The sequence below is a fragment of the Pseudorca crassidens genome, chromosome 7 (assembly GCF_039906515.1).
Source record: "Pseudorca crassidens isolate mPseCra1 chromosome 7, mPseCra1.hap1, whole genome shotgun sequence".
Lineage (NCBI taxonomy): Eukaryota > Metazoa > Chordata > Mammalia > Artiodactyla > Delphinidae > Pseudorca > Pseudorca crassidens.
Window position 1 is genome coordinate 37,333,721 of NC_090302.1, and position 19,547 is coordinate 37,353,267.

At 39.2% G+C, this 19,547-nt stretch overlaps 1 protein-coding gene across 4 annotated transcripts in view; it reads right to left on the reverse strand.

Moving 5' to 3' along the window:
• The window catches only part of UNC13B (unc-13 homolog B), a 222,275-nt gene that overhangs the window by 105,718 nt on the left and 97,010 nt on the right, over nucleotides 1-19,547 (reverse strand). For all 4 annotated transcript variants that reach the window (XM_067744051.1, XM_067744047.1, XM_067744046.1 and 1 more), the window contains exon 8: nucleotides 1,297-1,531. In XM_067744051.1, coding sequence (XP_067600152.1) covers nucleotides 1,297-1,531 — 235 coding nt within the window. The remainder of the gene's footprint in view (nucleotides 1-1,296; nucleotides 1,532-19,547) is intronic.

Sequence of the window (19,547 nt, forward strand, 5' to 3'; positions counted from 1 at the left end):
AAGAAAAAAAAAAAAAGTATGGGAATTTTGTTAGGTTATAGGAGACTACAGAAACAGGGAAATTACATGTAATGTACCATAATCCTTAATTGGATCCTGCATCAAAAAGGAAAAAATATATATAAAGAACATTATTGGGACAACTGGAAAATTTTAAATATGGTCTATATGTTAAATAATATCATTGTATTGTCAAATTTCTTGAGTGTGATCATAATATTAAGGTTATGTAAGAGAAAGTCCTCTTTCTTAGGAGTTACATGCTGAAGTACCTCCTGGTAAAGTAACATGGTATCTGCAACTTACTTTCAAATGGTTCAGAAAAAAAAAATGTATGTGTGGGACTTCCCTGGAGGTCCAGTGGTTAGGACTCTGTGCTTTCACTGCTGAGGGCCCAGGTTCAAGCCCTGGTTGGGGAACTAAGATCCCACAAGCTATGTGATGCAGCCAAAAAAAGAAAATGTGTGTGTATATAAACATATATTAGAGAGAATGAGATAAAGTAAATGTAACAGAATGTTAATACAACTGGCAAGTCTAGGCAACATGAATATGTGTGTTCATTGTACTGTTTCTCTAAATTTTAAGTCTGATTTTTTTTAAAGTTGGGTGAAGAGTAGGGAGCATATATGTATGTATTTGCTTTTATACTCATAAATATATGATGATGGTCTACGGAAGGGTAATAAGAAACAAGGGTGGTAAGAGAACTAGGAGACAGGAAGGTGATGCAGTAGAGGAGGACAACAGGTGTGGGTGGAAAATTCTTTGCTGTATAGTACGTAGCACACCTTAATATATTTTTACATGTAAATGTTTTATGTATTTAAGAAATTAATAAAAAGGTTTTCTTTTTTTAAGTCCAGCAAAAGTACTGAATCTGCTATAGTGAGATCATGTTGGTTTTCTTCTGAAGTTCCCAGGGAAATATTTAGGTAGGAAGAATTATCCAAGCATGTAACATCTGTGATTTTCTTTTTTTAATCTTGGTGAAAGGTGTATCAAAATCACTGGCTGGGCAGAGAGATGAGCAGGCTTTTTTCAGCCATCCACCCCAAGTGGGCCTGCCCTCACCTGATGATCATAAAGAAAGTTCTTACTGATGGATATGCATAAATGTGAACATATGGAAGAGGAAAAAAAAAGACAGAATCTACATAAAATGGCTGCAGGTTGATCCACCATACTGCTATATTTCCTCTGTCACCTCAGGTTAAGGTACCCAAATCCTTGATGTCAGTTGCATCCTGGGACCTGCATACTAGGAAGAGAAAGTGCTTTGTTCCCAATACCCACCTGAGGGCCCGCCGCTCTGGATAATCGAGGTCATAACTTTGCACAGAGTCATTGCAAGAGTCCCGGGAACTGCCCTGAAGCAGCAGCTGCTGTGGCAATCGCGCAGGCACAGGGAATTGGTGCACAGAAGCATTGGGCTGGGAAGTCGTATGGTAAAGAGGTGGGATGCTATTGCTGGCCTCACTGCGATAGTCACTATCTCGGTCATCAACGGCACTATCAGGATCTTCAAAAGCTGTGGAATAAGCAGAGTCAGTCAAAGCACCCCAGCTTTACTTAGTTCTTCAGAATTTTTTTCTGCTTCTAACTGTTGTAGCCACAAGCCTGGACCTTGAGAACAAGAGCAAACTGAGCTGCACATGAGCCCAGTGACCTCAAGTCATGCAAAAAACTGTCTCAATATCCACAAGTCTCTCTCCTTATCGAATGAGATAAGACATTTGGTTTAATTTTAGTGCTGATTCTTAGAGGAGTTCCAAGTTGCATTTTCCCAATGCAGAATTCTCTGGAATTCTGCTTCTCTAAGCTATCATAACCCTAGTAAAAATCTGCTTTTAAATGTCTTAAATAGATTCTGCCCCTGTACTATTACCAAAATGGGGCAAAAGGGGGAGAAACAGTTTTTCCATCTCTTAGAAAAGAGAAATTTTTGTTTAAAGTTAGCATGGTGTTTTCAGACTCTAAAAACACATGGTTGAATCAAATAAGCAGGTCCACCATCGGAAGCTGGTCCAAGAAATCAGGAAGGTCAAAGCCAAGACTTAGAAGTCAAGTTAAAAGTTCTAGATGCAGCTGAGAACAGCAGCAGTCTTACTGTCTTGCTGCAACATTGGGTTTTTCTAATAATTTCTGTCGAGCACCCACACTCTGGGCTCAGAATTCCCATCCCAAGCCTGGGCTGAAGAAGAGGAAAACATGTGCACTGTCAATGGGGTCTTACTGACAATGCAGCCTAGTTTATCTAACAGCAGTGACTACAATTTCATAGAATTATTTCTGCTTTTCAGGCCAGCACCTGACTAGCTACAGTTTTTTCTTGATGTTAGCTAAAATGACCACAGTTACAAATCCTGCTCCAAGCAAAAGTAAAAATATGCAATACTGTGCTTGGAAAAGGAATTCAACCTAATAGTGTGCTGTAGTTTATTTTATATAGAAGTCATTTCTGATACCATATCCATATGTGTATAATTAATAAGGTCCCATATGTTCTTTCTTGCCAAGTTTCTATTAGGCTCACAATAAGGAAAAGGAACATTCACCATCCAAAATGGAGATACTTTTAGCAGATGATGGACTCCTCATATTAGGAATTTTAAAAAAATCTTGGTAGCAATGTGGACAGTGGAAGCCTCCTAATGACCATAAATTAGGCTTTTACAAGTAGGAGATAAGAACATATACTGACACAGTGGAAACAGAAAAGAGTTAATGAACTAGAGAAAAAAATCCAGACAGAAATAATACAACCTGGGGACAAACGGAAGGTAATAGGGAAATGACCCCTTGGCTTCTACATCAGACAACTTGGTAGATAATCCCACTAAAAGAGACAGGGAACACACAACATGTGGGTTCCAGACAACACTTGGGGTTACAGCTGGGAGTAGGGGTAAGAAGATCTTACAAGCTTTTCCCACTTGAGTTTAAGGCAACATGTGAACATGAGAAAAGAAGAGAATGATCAGAACTCCAGGGGAAAAAATCAGTATGAGAAAGAGGCTAAGCTTCAAATGGTCAGGAACAATACCAATCAAACATAGGGGATGCAAAGCATTCTGATTACAAAGCACTCTGATCACACATTAGGAAAGAGAGACTTTGGAGGTACTGATTTTAGACCTTGATGCATTTGCTGTTCTGAAGACTAGAAAGGATCAAGGGACAAAAACCAGTATGCCATTCAGACTTAATTCTTTCTGAACTCATGGAAGGAGTAAGTGTGAAGAAGTCAGCGCTGGATTATTCATGCATACAGATGAGGGGGCAGAGGCAACAAAAGAGACAAAGCCAAAAGTGTATTTAAACTCTGGTAGGAGAATATGCTATTAGTTTATAATCTAGAGAACCAAGATTTAGTCTCCAAAGAAGCAGCAGTGATAGACAATCCTACTGCTTATGAGTCCAGAAGAGGGTAGCTCAGCCAGAGGTAGGAGCCCAGGATCCAGAGCCAGAAACTACCTGGATAGACCCTTAGTTTCTCACTGCATCTGACCTACTACTCCTTAATAATGCTCTGCTTTATTCTGTTAAGCTAAGGGGGGGAATATTCCAAAAATTCCTAAAGGCGGACACATTTCCACACTGAAGGAATAAAGGGCAAATACTAAGAAATAAAGTGTCAGGACTTCCCTGGTGGTGCAGTGGTTGAGAATACGCCTGCTAATGCAGCGGACATGGGTTTGAGCTCTGGTCCGGGAAGATCCCACATGCCTCGGAGCAACTAAGCCCGTGCACCACAACTACTGAGCCTACGGTCTAGAGCCTGTGAGCCACAACTACTGAGCCTGTGTGCCACAACTGCTGAAGCCTGCACACCTAGAGCCCGTGCTCCACAACAAGAGAAGCCACCGCAATGAGGGGCCTGCGCACTGCAGCGAAGAAGCCCCCGCTTGCTGCAACTAGAGAAAGCCCACGTGCAGCAACGAAGACCCAACGCAGCCAAAAATAAATAAATAAAAATAAATAAATTTATTTTTAAAAAAAGAAACAAAGTGCCTGTGGAAAGAAGAGGCCAGCAGTAGAAGAAAAGAGAGTATGAAAAGTAGGAGGGGACAGGAAAAGGGAAATACGAGGAAGTGAGGTGAGACAAAGGACAGGAGCAGAAAAAGGGTAGGTCAAGGGCAACAGCCAGCTTTTCTCCCCCTATACCATCCCTAGTTTCCTCATAAAGTAAATCTCCTAGCACCACCAAAGTTGATTAGAAACTAAAGAGGCAAATTAAGGAAAAGCCTTGAATGAAAGAATTGTACTTTCAGTGTAGCAGCGACAGTCTGTTACTGGCTCTACACTCTACCCCACAGTAGTATTTCACCTAGAACAGAAAACTTCTGGCTTCACTGAGAAAGACAGACTGAGTACAGGTTTGGTTACTCAGCTTAAGGCGGACTTGTGAGCTAGTTTGAGGGCAAAATTTGAAAAGTCCCTTGAAATTAAAAGGCTGGGAAAATTTACTCATTCAAATATTTATTGAGTACCTATCAGTGAAGGCTAAACAACACAGAAGACTCAGCATATAGAGTCAGTCTAATAGCAGAGAGAAAATATGGATACAAATACAAGGATGTATCTATCATGAGAATAGTACTAACCAAGTGCTGTATGAGTTGACGGTCAGGTCATTTCCTGTTAGGGTGAACAAGGAAATCATTATGGAAGATATGACTCTGAAAGACTGGAGGGTTTTCAATAGGTGAAGATGGGGGGTGGGGGAATACCTTCTGGAATCTGGACAAAAGCAATGGCATGAGTAAAGGCCTGATGGTGGAAAGGCTATATATATTTTGGTAAAACATTTTGTAGCTCATTTAGCAGGTACATGAAAGGACATGGAAGGGAATGAGAGAAAATAAACCTGGAAGAGTAGGATCGGGAAAGTAATTTAATCTGGGGCAAACATGGGCCCCAGGCAGAAAGCAGGCACTCAAACAAAACAGAATGAAATACTGAACAACAAGGCTCTCTAGTATGTGGTGCTCCTGGATTAAGTCCCCATCTTTAAATCCAGAATACAGGGAGAATTTTCAGAGAAGGAAACAGAATTCAAACCTTTTTTTTCTTTTTTCATGGCTTACTTTTTTCTATTTGAAAACCTTAAGTTATCTGAGCTCTCTTAGGCTGCCTTTGAGTAGTTTCCTGGTGCAAATACCCAGGATTCAGATGACAGAAAGTACATGCCCCATAAGAAATTCTAGTGACAGGACAAAATTTGGCCTCTCTTAGTATCTATTGGATATCTAATCATTGGGACTCAGTCAACCCACCCACCTCCCCTGTCAGATAGGTAACACAGACAGTAATGTCAGCCTAGGGCTGTGAATCTTGTTGGAAAGAACTAGATGCCCACTCTCTAAGCTCAAAGTTGAACAAAGTTGGGCTTCAGCCTAGCTGGCCTGCTCCAAGGAAAGTCAAACCACGTCCTCAGCCTCTTGTTCACATCACAAAACCAGTGACCCCTCCTAGGATGAACTTTCTCTTTCTAGTCACTGCACTCCTTAGCTAAGAGACCAAAGGAGAGAGTTTCCTCCAAAAGGTAGCTGACGGTACTACTTGGCTCTGGGGAAGAAAAATCAGGAGATCCTGTCAGGATTATAACTGAAACTTTGGTTTGAAATGAAATCTCTCTCTCTCTCTCTCTCTCACACACACACAAACACACACACAACACACACACACACACACACACACACATACACACACACACACACACAGTCTTCAGGAAACCAGCCTGAAAGGATATAACTTCCCACTGCAGGTAACTGTCTCCTGAGATTCAAGTAGGGGAAGAGGAGGGAATGGAATTATATATGCTTATATGCATGAATATCCAGCTTCATAGTCAGAGGGGGTATGTTAAAGGGTATGATCAAGAAAATTATAAGGTATTCAAATTCTTACGTACTCTGTTGGTCTCCCCAGCCCAAATAGGTCCAGTGACCTAAGAAAACCACAAGTGGTAGCAAAGAAGAAGAGTGATAGACAATTTTAGGACAAATTCAAAGAACATTTTCCATCCCACCAATTATTATATACCTTACCTTACTTGAGCCTACCCTACTTGTATTCCATTTATTTTTCATAACATGTAGAGGGCATATGCCTTCTACCAAGCAAAGTACTCTTGCTCTCTGCAATTCACTGTATAGAGAATAACAAAAAACTACTGCTTCCGGGGACTTCCCTGGCAGTCCAGTGGTTAAGACTCTGCACTTCCAATGCACGGGGCACGGGTTCGATCCCTGGTTTGGGGAACTAAGATTCCACATGGCACATAGTACCTCCAAAAAATTAAAAAATAAATTATAAAAATAAAAACTACTGGGCTTCCCTGGTGGCGCAGTGGTTGGGAGTCCACCTGCCGATGCAGGGGATGCGGGTTCGTGCCCCGGTCTGGGAGGATCCCGCGTGCCGCGGAGCCGCTGGGCCTGCGCGTCCGGAGCCTGTGCTTCGCAGCGGGAGAGGCCGCAGCGGTGAGAGGCCCGCGTACCGCAAAAACAAACAAACAAACAAAAACAAACAAAAAAAAACCCTACTGCTTCCATACTCTTTTAAACCTCCTTCTGGCTGAGGTCTCTCTTAGAACAACATCACTGAGGAGCTAATATACTGTTCCATATTCAAAATGAGAAAAATTTAATCAGCTTCTAAGAAACCTTTCCTTATCTCTATGTTCACCAAACCTGAATCTACTGCAATATATCTATGAGAAGCTCAGACCTGGTTACAGTGGGAAAGTGAGTGATTCCCTTACCCAAGAGTGATGACATCCAATTTTGCTGCTCTCTATTGAAAGTTAAAAGGCCAAAGAATGGGCTTCCCTGGTGGCGCAGTGGTTAAGATTCCGCCTGCTAATGCAGGAAACACACGTTCGAGCCCTGGTCCGGTAAGATCCCACATGCCACGGAGCAACTAAGCCTATGCACCACAACTATTGAGCCTGCGCTCTAGAGCCCGTGAGCCACAACTACTGAAGCCCACACACCTAGACGCCGTGCTCCGCAACAAGAGAAACCACTGCAATGAGAAGCCCGCGCACCACAAGTAAGAGTAGCCCCTGCTCTCTGCAACCAGAGAAATCTTGTGCACAGCAACAAAGACCCAATGCAGCCAAAAATTAATTAATTAAAGAATCAAAAAATTAAATTAAATTTAAAAATTAAAAAAAAAAGCCAGCGGGCTTCCCTGGTGGCGCAGTGGTTGAGAGTCTGCCTGCTAATGCAGGGAACATGGGTTCGAGTCCTGGTCTGGGAGGATCCCTCATGCCGCGGAGCAACTGGGCCCATGAGCCACAACTACTGAGCCTGCGCGTCTGGAGCCTGTGCTCCGCAACAAGAGAGGCCGCGATACTGAGAGGTTCGCGCACCGCGATGAAGAGTGGCCCCCACTTGCCACAACTAGAGATAGCCCTCGCACAGAAACGAAGACCCAGCACAGCAAAAATAAATTAATTAATAAACTCCTACCCCCAACATCTTCTTAAAAAAAAAAAAAAAAAAGCCAGGGCTTCCCTGGTGGCGCAGTTGTTGAGAGTCCGCCTGCCGATGCAGGGGACACGGGTTCGTGCCCTAGTCTGGGAAGATCCCATATGCCACAGAGTGGCTAGGCCCGTGAGCCATGGCCGCTGAGCCTGCGCGTCCGGAGCCTGTGCTCCGCAACGGGAGAGGCCACAACAGTGAGAGGCCCGCGTACCACCAAAAAAAAAAAAAAAAAAAAGCCAAAGAATGGTATTAATCTCTAGTCTTCCAATATGTAATAAAACACTGTAGCGGGGACTTCCCTGGTGGCGCAGTGGTTAAGAATCCGCCTGCCAATGCAGCAGATATGGGTTCGAGCCCTGGTCCGGGAAGATCCCACATGTCGTGGAGCAACTAAGCCCATGCGCCACAACTACTGAGCTTGTGCTCTAGAGCCCGCAAGCCACAACTACTGAAGCTTGCGCACCTAGAGCCTGTGCTCTGCAACAAGAGAAGCCACCGCAATGAGAAGCCAGCACACCATAACAAAGAATAGCCCCTGCTCAATGCAACTAGAGAAAGCCCACATGCAGCAAAGAAGACACAATGCAGCCAAAAAAACAAACAAAAAAAAAACCACTGTAGCCTATTGGGCGCGCAGAGATAGCCACTTTTTTCTGAATTGCCTATAAGCTTTTTAATAAAATCCATTAAAACACAGAGGCTTTGACAGAAGAAAACTGAAAACAATTCCTACTCATTTTTCAAGATTAAAAAATTCAGTATTAATTAAATTTAAATCCTATCCCACAGCTGAACTGAATTTGAGGCAACTAAGGTGACAAGGAAATCACTAAAAATGGGCCTTTATCCCAAGAAACAAGGAATAATGTGGCTTCATAGTTAAGAATATGGATACAGAAATCAAAGCTAAATTCTTCTGGCTCTGCCATGTACTAGCTATAAGATCTTGAAAAGGTTATTATAGATGTTTCCTCATCTGTAATTTGAGAATGATAATAATATGAGTCTCATTGGTTTCTGTAAGGATTACAAGAGAAAATCCATGTAAAGTACTTAGCACAGGTCCCCAGAAAAGAGTAAGCAATTTGCATTTCTTGTTGTTTTGTCATGTTGCCAGATTTTTGCTTGCCTTATAGGTTCCTAACAAATAGGTAGCAGGAAGATCAGCACACTCCAACAGTTGTAATGCCAGCTGAAGGATCAACAACGTCTGGGTTAAAAAGTCCTCAGAGTTCTGAGGGTGCAGCTACCTTAATTAAATGTTTGCCCTAAGACGCAAAATTCTGGAAGCACTGAATGATTCCAACACAGGCTGGTTTCACTACCTGAGTTAACTCCCAATCCTGGGAAAATGGGATTACAAATCAGTCACAGGCTGTGTAACTACACAGGGAGAGTTTTCTTCCTATGTACTCACCTTTTTCCTACCACCTATATCTCTTTCTTCTCATGTTAGTTTAGTGTGCAATTTTTAAATTTTTAATAATTTATTTAACTTTCTAACCATGGAGTGGAGGATAAAAATTCTCCTAGGCTATAGTGCAGTTGCCATAGCAAACATTAGAGGGTAATTACCTTGTTTCTTTTTAAAAGAAAACTGAAAAATAATCACATAGAACTTCAAAATACACCTATCAAGCTAGATGGCTTCAGGCAAGTGACAATGCTGCGTCTCACTGAAACTCTGGGCCCAAAGAGTGCTCTCTTTGCATTACACAGCCTCATTCTTGAACACCCAACAGCACTGCATAGCAGTTTCTTGTACATAGTAGGTGTTCAATAAATATCTCTTGTATGAATAAATCAAACGAATAATCTGATCCCATCTACTGGGTCCATCCCTAAACCATGAAAATAACAACAGTTATGCTCTCTGACTAACTAGTTCCCTATTCTCACTTCAGCCTGGTACCATTGTAAGAGAAATAACACCAGTTTAATTAGGCCAAGTTTCCTTCCTCACCCCAAAAAAGCACTAAAACATATCAGTAGTCAGTAGAACAATTACTGTGGATAGTTAGGTTTTGCTAGGCATAAGAACCAAGAAAAGGAGGGCGGAAATGTTCCAGGAAAAGAAATTATACATTCAAAGGCCCATTCAGTGAACTGAAAATAGTTCCAGCGTTACCTGAATGAGAAGCTGAAGGGTTATGGAAGAACCTGATCAAAGTGAGTCTTAAGTACATGTATGTTTAGAAATTTAGTAATGTTAGGAGTTTGTAATTATCTGGAGGATAATACAGAGCTATCACAGCTTTTAAGCAGGGGAGAGACAGGATCAGATTTGTCATTTTAGAAAGAGAATGGTGGTACAGTGTGGCCACTGGTTGGTACAGTAGGTAGACTGAAGACGTGTCAGGGAGGCTAGTAAGAGGCTATTGCACTGACCTAATGATGGCTTGAACTAAGGAAGTAGCAGAGGGAGCAGAGAAAAGTAGATACATTCATAAGATACGTCGGAGGTAAAGTCAATACGGTTTGATAAGTAACTGAATGTGGAAAGTGAGGAAAATAAAGCCTAGATAATATTGCCCAGGTTTTTAGCTTGAGCTACTGGGTGGATATGACATCATTCATTAAAAGAAATACAAAAGAGGGGAAGGTTCAAAGCGGTGATGATGAATTTAATGTTAGATGTATTTATCGGCTTTGTGGTAACTATGAGACATCTCAAATGACTATGTCTGGTAGACAGCTGGATATATGAGAAAAGAGATGTGGAGCAGAAGACTTGGATGTTTGCAGAACACAAGCTCCCATGAGGACAGGAATTTTTCTTCTTTGTTCCTTGCTATATCCTTAGTGCCTAAACAGTGCCTGGTACAAAGCAGAATCTCAACAAATATTTGTAACTGAATAGATAAAAATTAAATAAAAACAATGAGGTAGAGAGTATAGGATAAGAAAAAGACTGTGTATAGGAGAAGGGGGGAAGCTATAGAACAGCCACATTTAAAAAGCAGACAGACCAAAAAAAAAAAAAGAACTGACAATATAGTGTTGGAGAGGCTATGGAGCATCTAGAAATCTCATACGTGGCTGGCAAGAATGCAAAGTGGTAGGCCTCTTTGGAAAATAATCTGGGCATTTCTTATGAAGTTATACACACACCATACAATCCAGCAATCCCCTTCCTATATATTTACCCAAGAGAAATAAAAACATGTTCATACAAAATCCTATATACAAATGTTTACAGTTGCTTAATTCATATTCACTAAAAATTGGAAACAGAAGTATCCTTCAGCTGATGAATAGGTAAACAAACCATGGTACATCCATACAGTAGAGTACTACTCAGGAATAAAAAGGAATAAACTAGTGACACACGTAGATGAGTCCCAAATGCATTATGATAAGTGAAACAAGCCAGGTTCAAAGCTACAAATTATATAATTCCACTTATATGACTTTCTGGAAAAGGCAAAACTTAGGGACAGAAAACAGATTAGTGGTTGTCACAGGCCAAGAATGGGAGAAGTTGACTACAAAGGGTTTAAAGGAATTTTTAGGGTTGATGGAGCTGCTCTATATCTTGAGTGTGGTTACAGTTACATGACTGTATGTGTTTGACAAAATTCATAGGACTGTACACTAAAAGGGAGAATTTTACTATATGTAAATTATACATTAATAAATCTGACTTTTAAAAAAAGGAAGAGTCCACAAAGGAGTCTGCAAAGAAGCTGGAGAGGAAGAAAACCATGGCATTGTGGTCCCTGGAGTCAGGAAAACAAGGTTTCAAGGAAGGAGTGAGTGGTTAACAAGTAGCAGTGCTACAGAGCAGTCAAAATAAAACTGAGAAAGTCCTACTGAATTTAGAAACAAAAAAGTTACGCATCATTTTTATGACAAATTTTAATGAATGAAAGCTAGAGCACAGTCTGTTCAGAAGCAAATGGAAGGAAGCATACGCAGTGGAAAATGGAGACATCAAGACATTCTACAATTCATGCAGTAAAATGTTCAACGTAAGCAAGGTGGAGGGTATTACTTATCACAGGACATCAAAAAGGTAGTAAGCAGAGAAAAGATACTGGCCAAACGAGCTGCAGAAAAACCTCCAAGTACATTAAGAGCGTATTAGAAAACCAGTAACATTCTCAAACTGGGCATTCACACATATCAAATGAGTGTCAAACTGGAAATTTTAATGAACAGGCTAATGTTTCCTACCTCCCTGGAGCTTCAAACCTCTTCAAGCTCACATACTTAACAAATGAATAACCAATTACCCTCTAGCTCAGTGTCACCTTATGCTAAGAGAAAGGCTGTCTAGAAAACTAGAGCCTCTACTGGCAATGACATTTTATTTACAATGTTATGAGCTCTCTTCAGATATATTAGCATACCAAGTATACGACAAGTCCAAAACCAAGGAACTCTGGATACTTCAAAACTATTCCTAAAATTCCTCTCTACTTTATCTCCCGTGTCCAATCTGTCAACAAGCTTAGTAATTAAGTCTATTTAAGTCTCCTTCCTACTGTCCCTTCCTCATAGGTTTTACTCTCCTTATCAAAGAACTTATTACCTCATGCCTGAATTATTACAGATTTTTGATTGGACTTAAGACCTTCTAATCTCTGTCCCATTCAATCTACTTAGCAGACTGCAACAAGACGAATTTTCCTAAATCCAGCTTCTAATCACATCATTACCCTTTTAACAACTTACAACTCTTTATAAAGGAGTATATTTATCTTCCTGGCTTTCAAACCCCTCTATAATCTGATACCAAATAAATATCAAAGCTCACTGTTAACCAGTCCCGCAAAACAAAGTTTCTGTTATGACAAACAGATTGTCATAGTTCCTATGCTTGCCATACTCAGGAGATGGAGAGATGAATAAGCCCAATTTCTCCTATCTGTCCCCCAACTTCTGAAGCTGGAATATCCTTCACTTCTATTCCTTCTTGGTGTAATGGAAATGGTTTGAGCTTTGGAACCAAATAAACCTAAATTCAAAGCCATCTCTTACTAGCTGTGTAACCTTAGACTGGTTAACTTCTCTACACTTCTCTTCATCATCTATAAAGAGTGAAGAGTAATACCACTTACCTCTCAGGTTTGCATAAGCATTGAAAAATCACAGCATTTAATTACCATGTTCTAGACAAATGGTAATTACTCAATAAATATTCCCTATCCTCCCTTATATAACTGGAATTCATTCATAAGTTCCACTTAAACAACTCTCCTTAAACAATGAGCAACGACTCTAGTACAGTGTCTCTATTAACAATCAAAATAAGAACCGTCCGTCTCTTTCTTAAAAGCTAAACATACACCAACCCATATGATCCAGCCGTTCCACTCCTAGGTATTTAACCAAGAGAAGTGAAAACACACGATCATGTGAATGTTCATATTAATTATAATAACTGGAAAAAACCCAAATGCCTATCAACAAGTGAATGGATAAACAAAACGTGGTATACCCATATAATAGAACACTACTCAATAAAAAGAAACAAATTACTGATACACTCAACAAAATGGAAGAATCTCAAATCCTTCTGCTGAGTGAAGGAAGCTAGACACAAAGGACTGCATGGTGTATGTTTCTATTTTATATAAAACTCTAGGAAACCAAATTTAATCTATAGTGATAGAAAGCCTATCAGTGGTTGCCTGAAGCCAGGGGTTGGGAGAAGGATGAATGCAAAGAGCATAAGGAAATGTTTAGAGGTAATGGAAATGTTCTGTATTTTGATCATGGTGGTAGTTTCACTGGTATATACATCTATCAAAACCAATCAAAATGTACACTTCAAATGGGTGAATCTTTTGCATGTATATTATATCTCAACAAAGTTGATTTTTTAAAAACACCTGCCTTAGAATTTGATTCATTTTATTGCTTGCCTTAGTCCTATGCATCCCATCCCTAGCCTAGGTTGTAAGTTCCCTGAGTGGAAGATCCAATCTTATACTCCCTTTTGGTCCTTCCAATGCTCGGCACAGAAATCCTATACTTGAAGAAGTTAACAACTGAATAAAAGCAGGTTCTTCTTAATCTTAGAAAGCAGTGTCTTTAAATTTTAAGAAGAATTACTTGAGCCTCTTGTTTAAAATGTAGATTCCTAGACCATACTCCCATAGATTCTAATTCAAAATGCCTGGAGTGGCTTGGGCATCTACATTTGTTGTTGTTGTATCTGCCTTTTCAATAAGCAACTAATGCCAAATGATTCTTGAATTACATTTTGAAAAACACAGCTACAGGATTTGCTATATGAAAAAAACCAGTCTCTCAAACAGAAGCACAGTGCTCCTGCGCTGATGGAAGGAGACAGCCAGATGAGCTATCCTACTGAGCTTGGAGACCAGCTCACTGCGATCATACAGGGAAATGAAACAATTCTAGCAGGTCCAGGATCCAATTAAAAATGAATCCTCTTTCCAGTAAGGCAAAGGTTCTGCACTTATCCCTGTTGACTAGGCTACAGCAACACAGGCTTCTGCCTATTTCATCCTGTTTCTAGTGGAAAACGTAAGAAATCAGAAATAGTCACATTAAAAAAATAAGGTCCATAAGTATCAAACAAAACACCCCCAAACAACTATTACATCACCAATTAATAGTCCAGTGATGGTCAATTTTTCTATGACAATGAAATGACAGGAGATTTGAGCCCTAGACTTGAAGTGAACAGCCATCTGTCTAGAATAGCAGTGACAGGACTCACCTATCAATTACTAAATTGTAGTAATTACCAGGTAGCTCACAAAGGACAATAAAGTCAAACATTAGAAATTATTCCCTTCCTTTTTCGAGACAGTAGATTTCTTTCCATGGAAAACAGTAAAGAACCTATAATTAAGAAAAGTACTTCAAACCTGACATAGGGGAATAACAAAAAGAAACTATTGACCAAACTTCCTTGTGAATATAGATACAAAAATCCAAAATAAAATAGAAGCAAATCAAACATAGCATTACATCAAAAGAATGCTTTAAAAAAATACTTTTACCATAATCAAGTAAATTAAAGGAAGGCAAAATGATTTATTAATAGAAATTGATTAATGCATTCATCGCTGTTTGTAAGTCAAAGGAAAATACCCATGAATAACTAGGCAAGTACTATTAAGGCATTTTGAAATGTTCAACATCAATTCATTTTTAATATGAAAGCTCTACTGAGGTATAAAATGCAGAAAAGTACACAAATGATAAGCATACTGCTCAAAGAATATGTGAACACACTCAAGTAACCAGCACGCAGATCAAGAAACAGTATTACAGCACCCCCAGCAGACCTCTTGCTACCCTTTTTCAGCCAACTTGTTATTTCCCTCACTTCCTCCAAGTCTTTACTCAAAAGTCATCTCACTGTAGCTTGTATACTAGCCACCTTATTTAAAATTGTAATTCAATTTCAGTTCTAGCATTCCCAATTGCTTTTCACCATCTACTCTTTTATTGGTCCACTCTCTTAACATCCTGTATAATTATTATGTTTATTGTCTACCTCCTGCCACCCAGGATCTTCGTCTTTTTGCTTCCTGATATATCCTAAGCACCTAAAACAAAAGCTGGAATGTGCCCAAAATTCTCTGTAGAAGAAAAGGACTCAGCGATACAGGGACACGGGGAGGGGAGGGTGAAAGGGCAGTATGGCTGGATGTGAGAAAAGGAGTATCAACACCAGGAATATAAACAGGTACAATCTTTCTAGTGTATAATTTGGCAATATCTAACAAAATTTTAAATGTGCATATTCCTTAACTCAGTAATTCCACTTAACAGAAATGCATTAATTCAACTAATTTTACTGAGCGAAGTTACTGGGGATACACAGATAAGCATTTTCCCTACTCATGAAATTTATGGTCTAGAGAAGAAAATAAATATTAATCAAATAATCATACATACCGAGTAAGTGATGTAGGAAAGGTAAATACATAGAGGTACTAAAAGAATATATAATATGGGAGGGGGGATCCATTTGCACATTTACAAAATCGAGGAAGTTATTATCATAAAGTCGGAATAGTAGTTATTTTTACAGAGGAGGAGACTGTGATTGGGAAAAGGCATGTGGAGGGCTTTCTGGGGTGCCTGGCAAAGGTCTATTTTTTGCCTTATATTAACTCATTAAAATAAATATTTGTTTTATGAGGTTTATATATATATATATATATATATATATTCATTCTACAATTAGATTTTTTTAATGCATCAAGCAAACTGCTCACATCACTACAACCACCACCATCTGGTTGCTTCATTCTCCTGCATAAAGCCTTCAAAGGTTCCCCATTGTCTTCAAGATAAAATACAAACAGCTTGCTTCGGCACTCAAACCCTTCCTGACATGAGCACTCTGTGCCTCTCTAGCCTCATCTCTAACCCCTTCCCCACTCTTATCTCCTGCCTTCAAGCCACCCAGAATTTAACATACTTAAGTTATGCTTTTTCATCTTAGTGTCCTAGTACCATGAACTCTTTTCTCCTTTCCTTGACTGACTCTGACTCATCTTTTAAAGCTCAGTTTATTTTGGAGTTTTGCAGGGAGGGGAGAATGGATAGGTAGAGCACAGGAGAATTCTAGGTTAATGAAACTATTCTATATGATACTATCGGGGTGGATATGTGTCATTATGTATTCCTCAAAATCCATACAATATGTAGGGATGTAATGCACAACATGATAAATATAATTAACACCACTCTATGTTATATATGAAAGCTGTTACGAGTAAATCCTAAGTTCTCGTCACAAAAATTTTTTTCTTTTATTTTGTATTTATACAAAATGATGGACATTCACGAAACTTATTGTGATAATCATTTCAGGATGTATGTAAGTCAAATCATTACACTATACACCTTAAACTTATACAGTGCTGTATGTCAATTATATCTTAATAAAACTGGAAGAAAAAAAGAGAAAAACCCCATAGAATGTATAACACAAAGAGTGAACCATAATGAAACATATGGACTTTGATTTTAAACTTTTTTTTTCAATTTAGATATCATTTTCTCTAGGAAGCTATTCCTAACCATCCCAAATTTGGATTAAGTTTTCTTCCTCTATACTCCTCTACCATTTACTTATCACATGGTACTAGCTACATGTTTCTTCCTCTCTGGACTTGAGCTCCTTAAGATCAAGGACTTTTAATCTCTATACCCCCAGTGCCTAGCATGATTCTTGGCATGAGGAAGAGGTGTCCAATAACTGTTTGTGTAATGAACAAGTCTATCAATTGTTCATGTCTATCATAATTCTGTCAATCATATTTTATCAATCAAATTCATTTCTTACCACTTTGTACCAATAAAATCTATAATAAGAAGCCATAAGATGACCATGCTTTTATGGGAATAACAGTCACTCATATATCTATCTAACTATCTATATATATATACACACAACACACACTATGCCCAGATTAGGTACTTAAATGTTGTAATCAAATAAAACTTTGATACATTAACCTGACATTTTTAACATGCATAATTGTGTAACATAGTAATTGAACAGAAATGATAATGAGTTGATGTAATGACTGCAATTAGCCACATCAAATTCTTTCTGGAAGATGGCAGGATAGAAGTAAATAAATAAGTGAGTCAGAAGACTACAATTAAGATTATTTTTAACAGCCAAACCATATTGTTATAGTCTCTCTTTTCTTTGTTAGTTTGCCAGCACCTATAATTAGCATCAGTATCAACTGCTCCCACCAATACCACATGTACAATGTATAACTCATCACCCACTCTTACTGACAGAAGTCCTAGACCCACTGCACTGCCCTACTATTAAAATAAGACTCCCTACACTCTAAGGAGGCCGTAACTAGTATATTTTCCTGTCTGAGAGTCCGAGTCCTGGACGAAACATACCAGAAGATATGGATTACTACTTTACTCCCACTACCCAGGAAAGAGTAGTTCCAGCCAGGAAGAGGTTCCTTGGCCAGGAGTGAGAGAGTGGAGTGGATTACCTTTTGAATTCTCCTTTCATACTTTTCATTTATCCTACTATGAATATCTTTCTTTTCAACCGGTACATTCTGATTAGCTTCTTCAAAAGTCATTTCTAAACTCATCTCCCTGGAAAGCCTTCCTGAACAAACTACATGCCATTCTTAACCATTTGCTTCTTTGCCTCCTTAACACTTCCCTCTCTATTTCCAAGGTATTACTACTGAAAACAAACTGAAAGGAATTGTCCAAAATTTTAAAATATAAGCAGAAACACAAGTTGATAAACCAGAGAAGGAAATTTGAACAGGACACCAAACAAAGAGGAGGGCCCAGTTATCAAGAGACAAAATAGGAAGTCAGGAAATAAAAGGCCCAAGACGGTAGAGGAAGAAAAGACAGGCTAAGCAGGCAAGCAGGAAGAAGATTCTGAGTGAATCGCGGCACAGGAACAGTTGCTTGTGGCTCTCTGCAACAAGATTAGTAGGAAGGCTGGTTATAACTAAAGGCCAAGGAGGAGAAAGCACTCTCATACTTTGCTAGTGGCGGTGAAAATAGTACAGCTTCTAGAGAGGACAATTTTGTAGTATCTTCCAAAATGTTAAATGCATTGTTAAATGTAAAATGCTTTGACCCAGTAATCTCACTACTAGCTATTCATCCAATATGTATACATGTATGAAATCATATATGTGAAATGAGATCAACTGCAAGCACTGTACCAGCATATATTGGAAGCAACTTAAATGTCTGTTAATAGCAATTCCAATCCTAAGTATATACCCAATAGAATTGAAAACAGGCATTCAAACAAATACTTGCACATAACTATTCACAGCAGCACTATTCACAATATCCAAAAGTTGGGGTAAAAAACAAATGTCCATCCACTATGAATGGAAAAACAAAAGGTGGTATATCCATACAATGGAATATTCAGTCATTAAAGGAATAAAGAACTGATATGTGTTACAATCTGGAAGAATCTTAAAAACATGTTAACTGAAGAAGCCAATCACAAAAGGTCATGTACTTATGATTCCATTTACATAAAATATCCAGAATAGGTAAATCCATAGAGACAGAAAGTAGATTAGTGATTGCCCAGGACATGGCATTAAGCAGGAACAAGGAGTGACTGCTTAAAGCCCACAGGGCTCCTTTAGGGGTGATGAAAACGTTTTGGATTCACATAGAGGTGAGAGCCCCAGAGCGTTGAGAATGTACTAAATGTCACTGAATTATACACTTTAAAATGGTTAATATTATGTGAATGAATTTCATCTTGATTTCTAAAATGTCCATGTTAATAGGGACTGGATCCCTACACGTAGTATATATCATACATTGTTAAGTGAAAAAAAGCAAGGCATGTAACACGGTGCAAAGCATACTACCATTTGTGAGGGTGGTAAGTATATGTATATACTTACGTATATATACAGTAAATGGCAATAGTGGTTGCTTCCGGGCAGAAACTGAATGGCTAAAGGATAGGGCAGTGAAAAAAAACTGTGCCTCATAGCATGCACTGTATCTTTTGATATAAAAATGAACCTTATGCATGTGGTTCTTTGGGAAAAAAAATAATAAAGTGGGACAGGAGGAATTAGCCCTAGGTTTGAGGTAATCAAGAATCAGTTCTCTAGGGAACACCAGAATGATTAGGATGCTTTAACAAGAGCCAGAATAGGAGACTCAGATAAAAGTGGTAAATAGTGGAAGAAAAATGGCGAAGAATGAATATGCGTTAGACCTCTGTCTTCTGGGATCTGAGAAATGAGAAGGGGTAAAGAGGAAAGTGATGAGGTGGGAGAATCTGCAGGATAGAGGCCAGCTGGCCATGCAATCCTACTTTCCTTCAGGGCATGTAGTCCTTGATAAATAAGTGAAAGTAATCAGTGACATAAGGCTTGCTCTTCTGCTTCCACTGTTCACAGAAATAGGTCTTTAGTCATAGCCACAAAAAGTTTAAGTGGCACAAAACTTTCAATCCTACAGCAGATTTAAAAGGAGAGAGGACGCTATGTGACAAGGACACTAGGTATCTGAAATAAAAGAAAAGGCTCCCAAAAGAGTGAATCTGCCAAACTGGGCCAGCTGTGA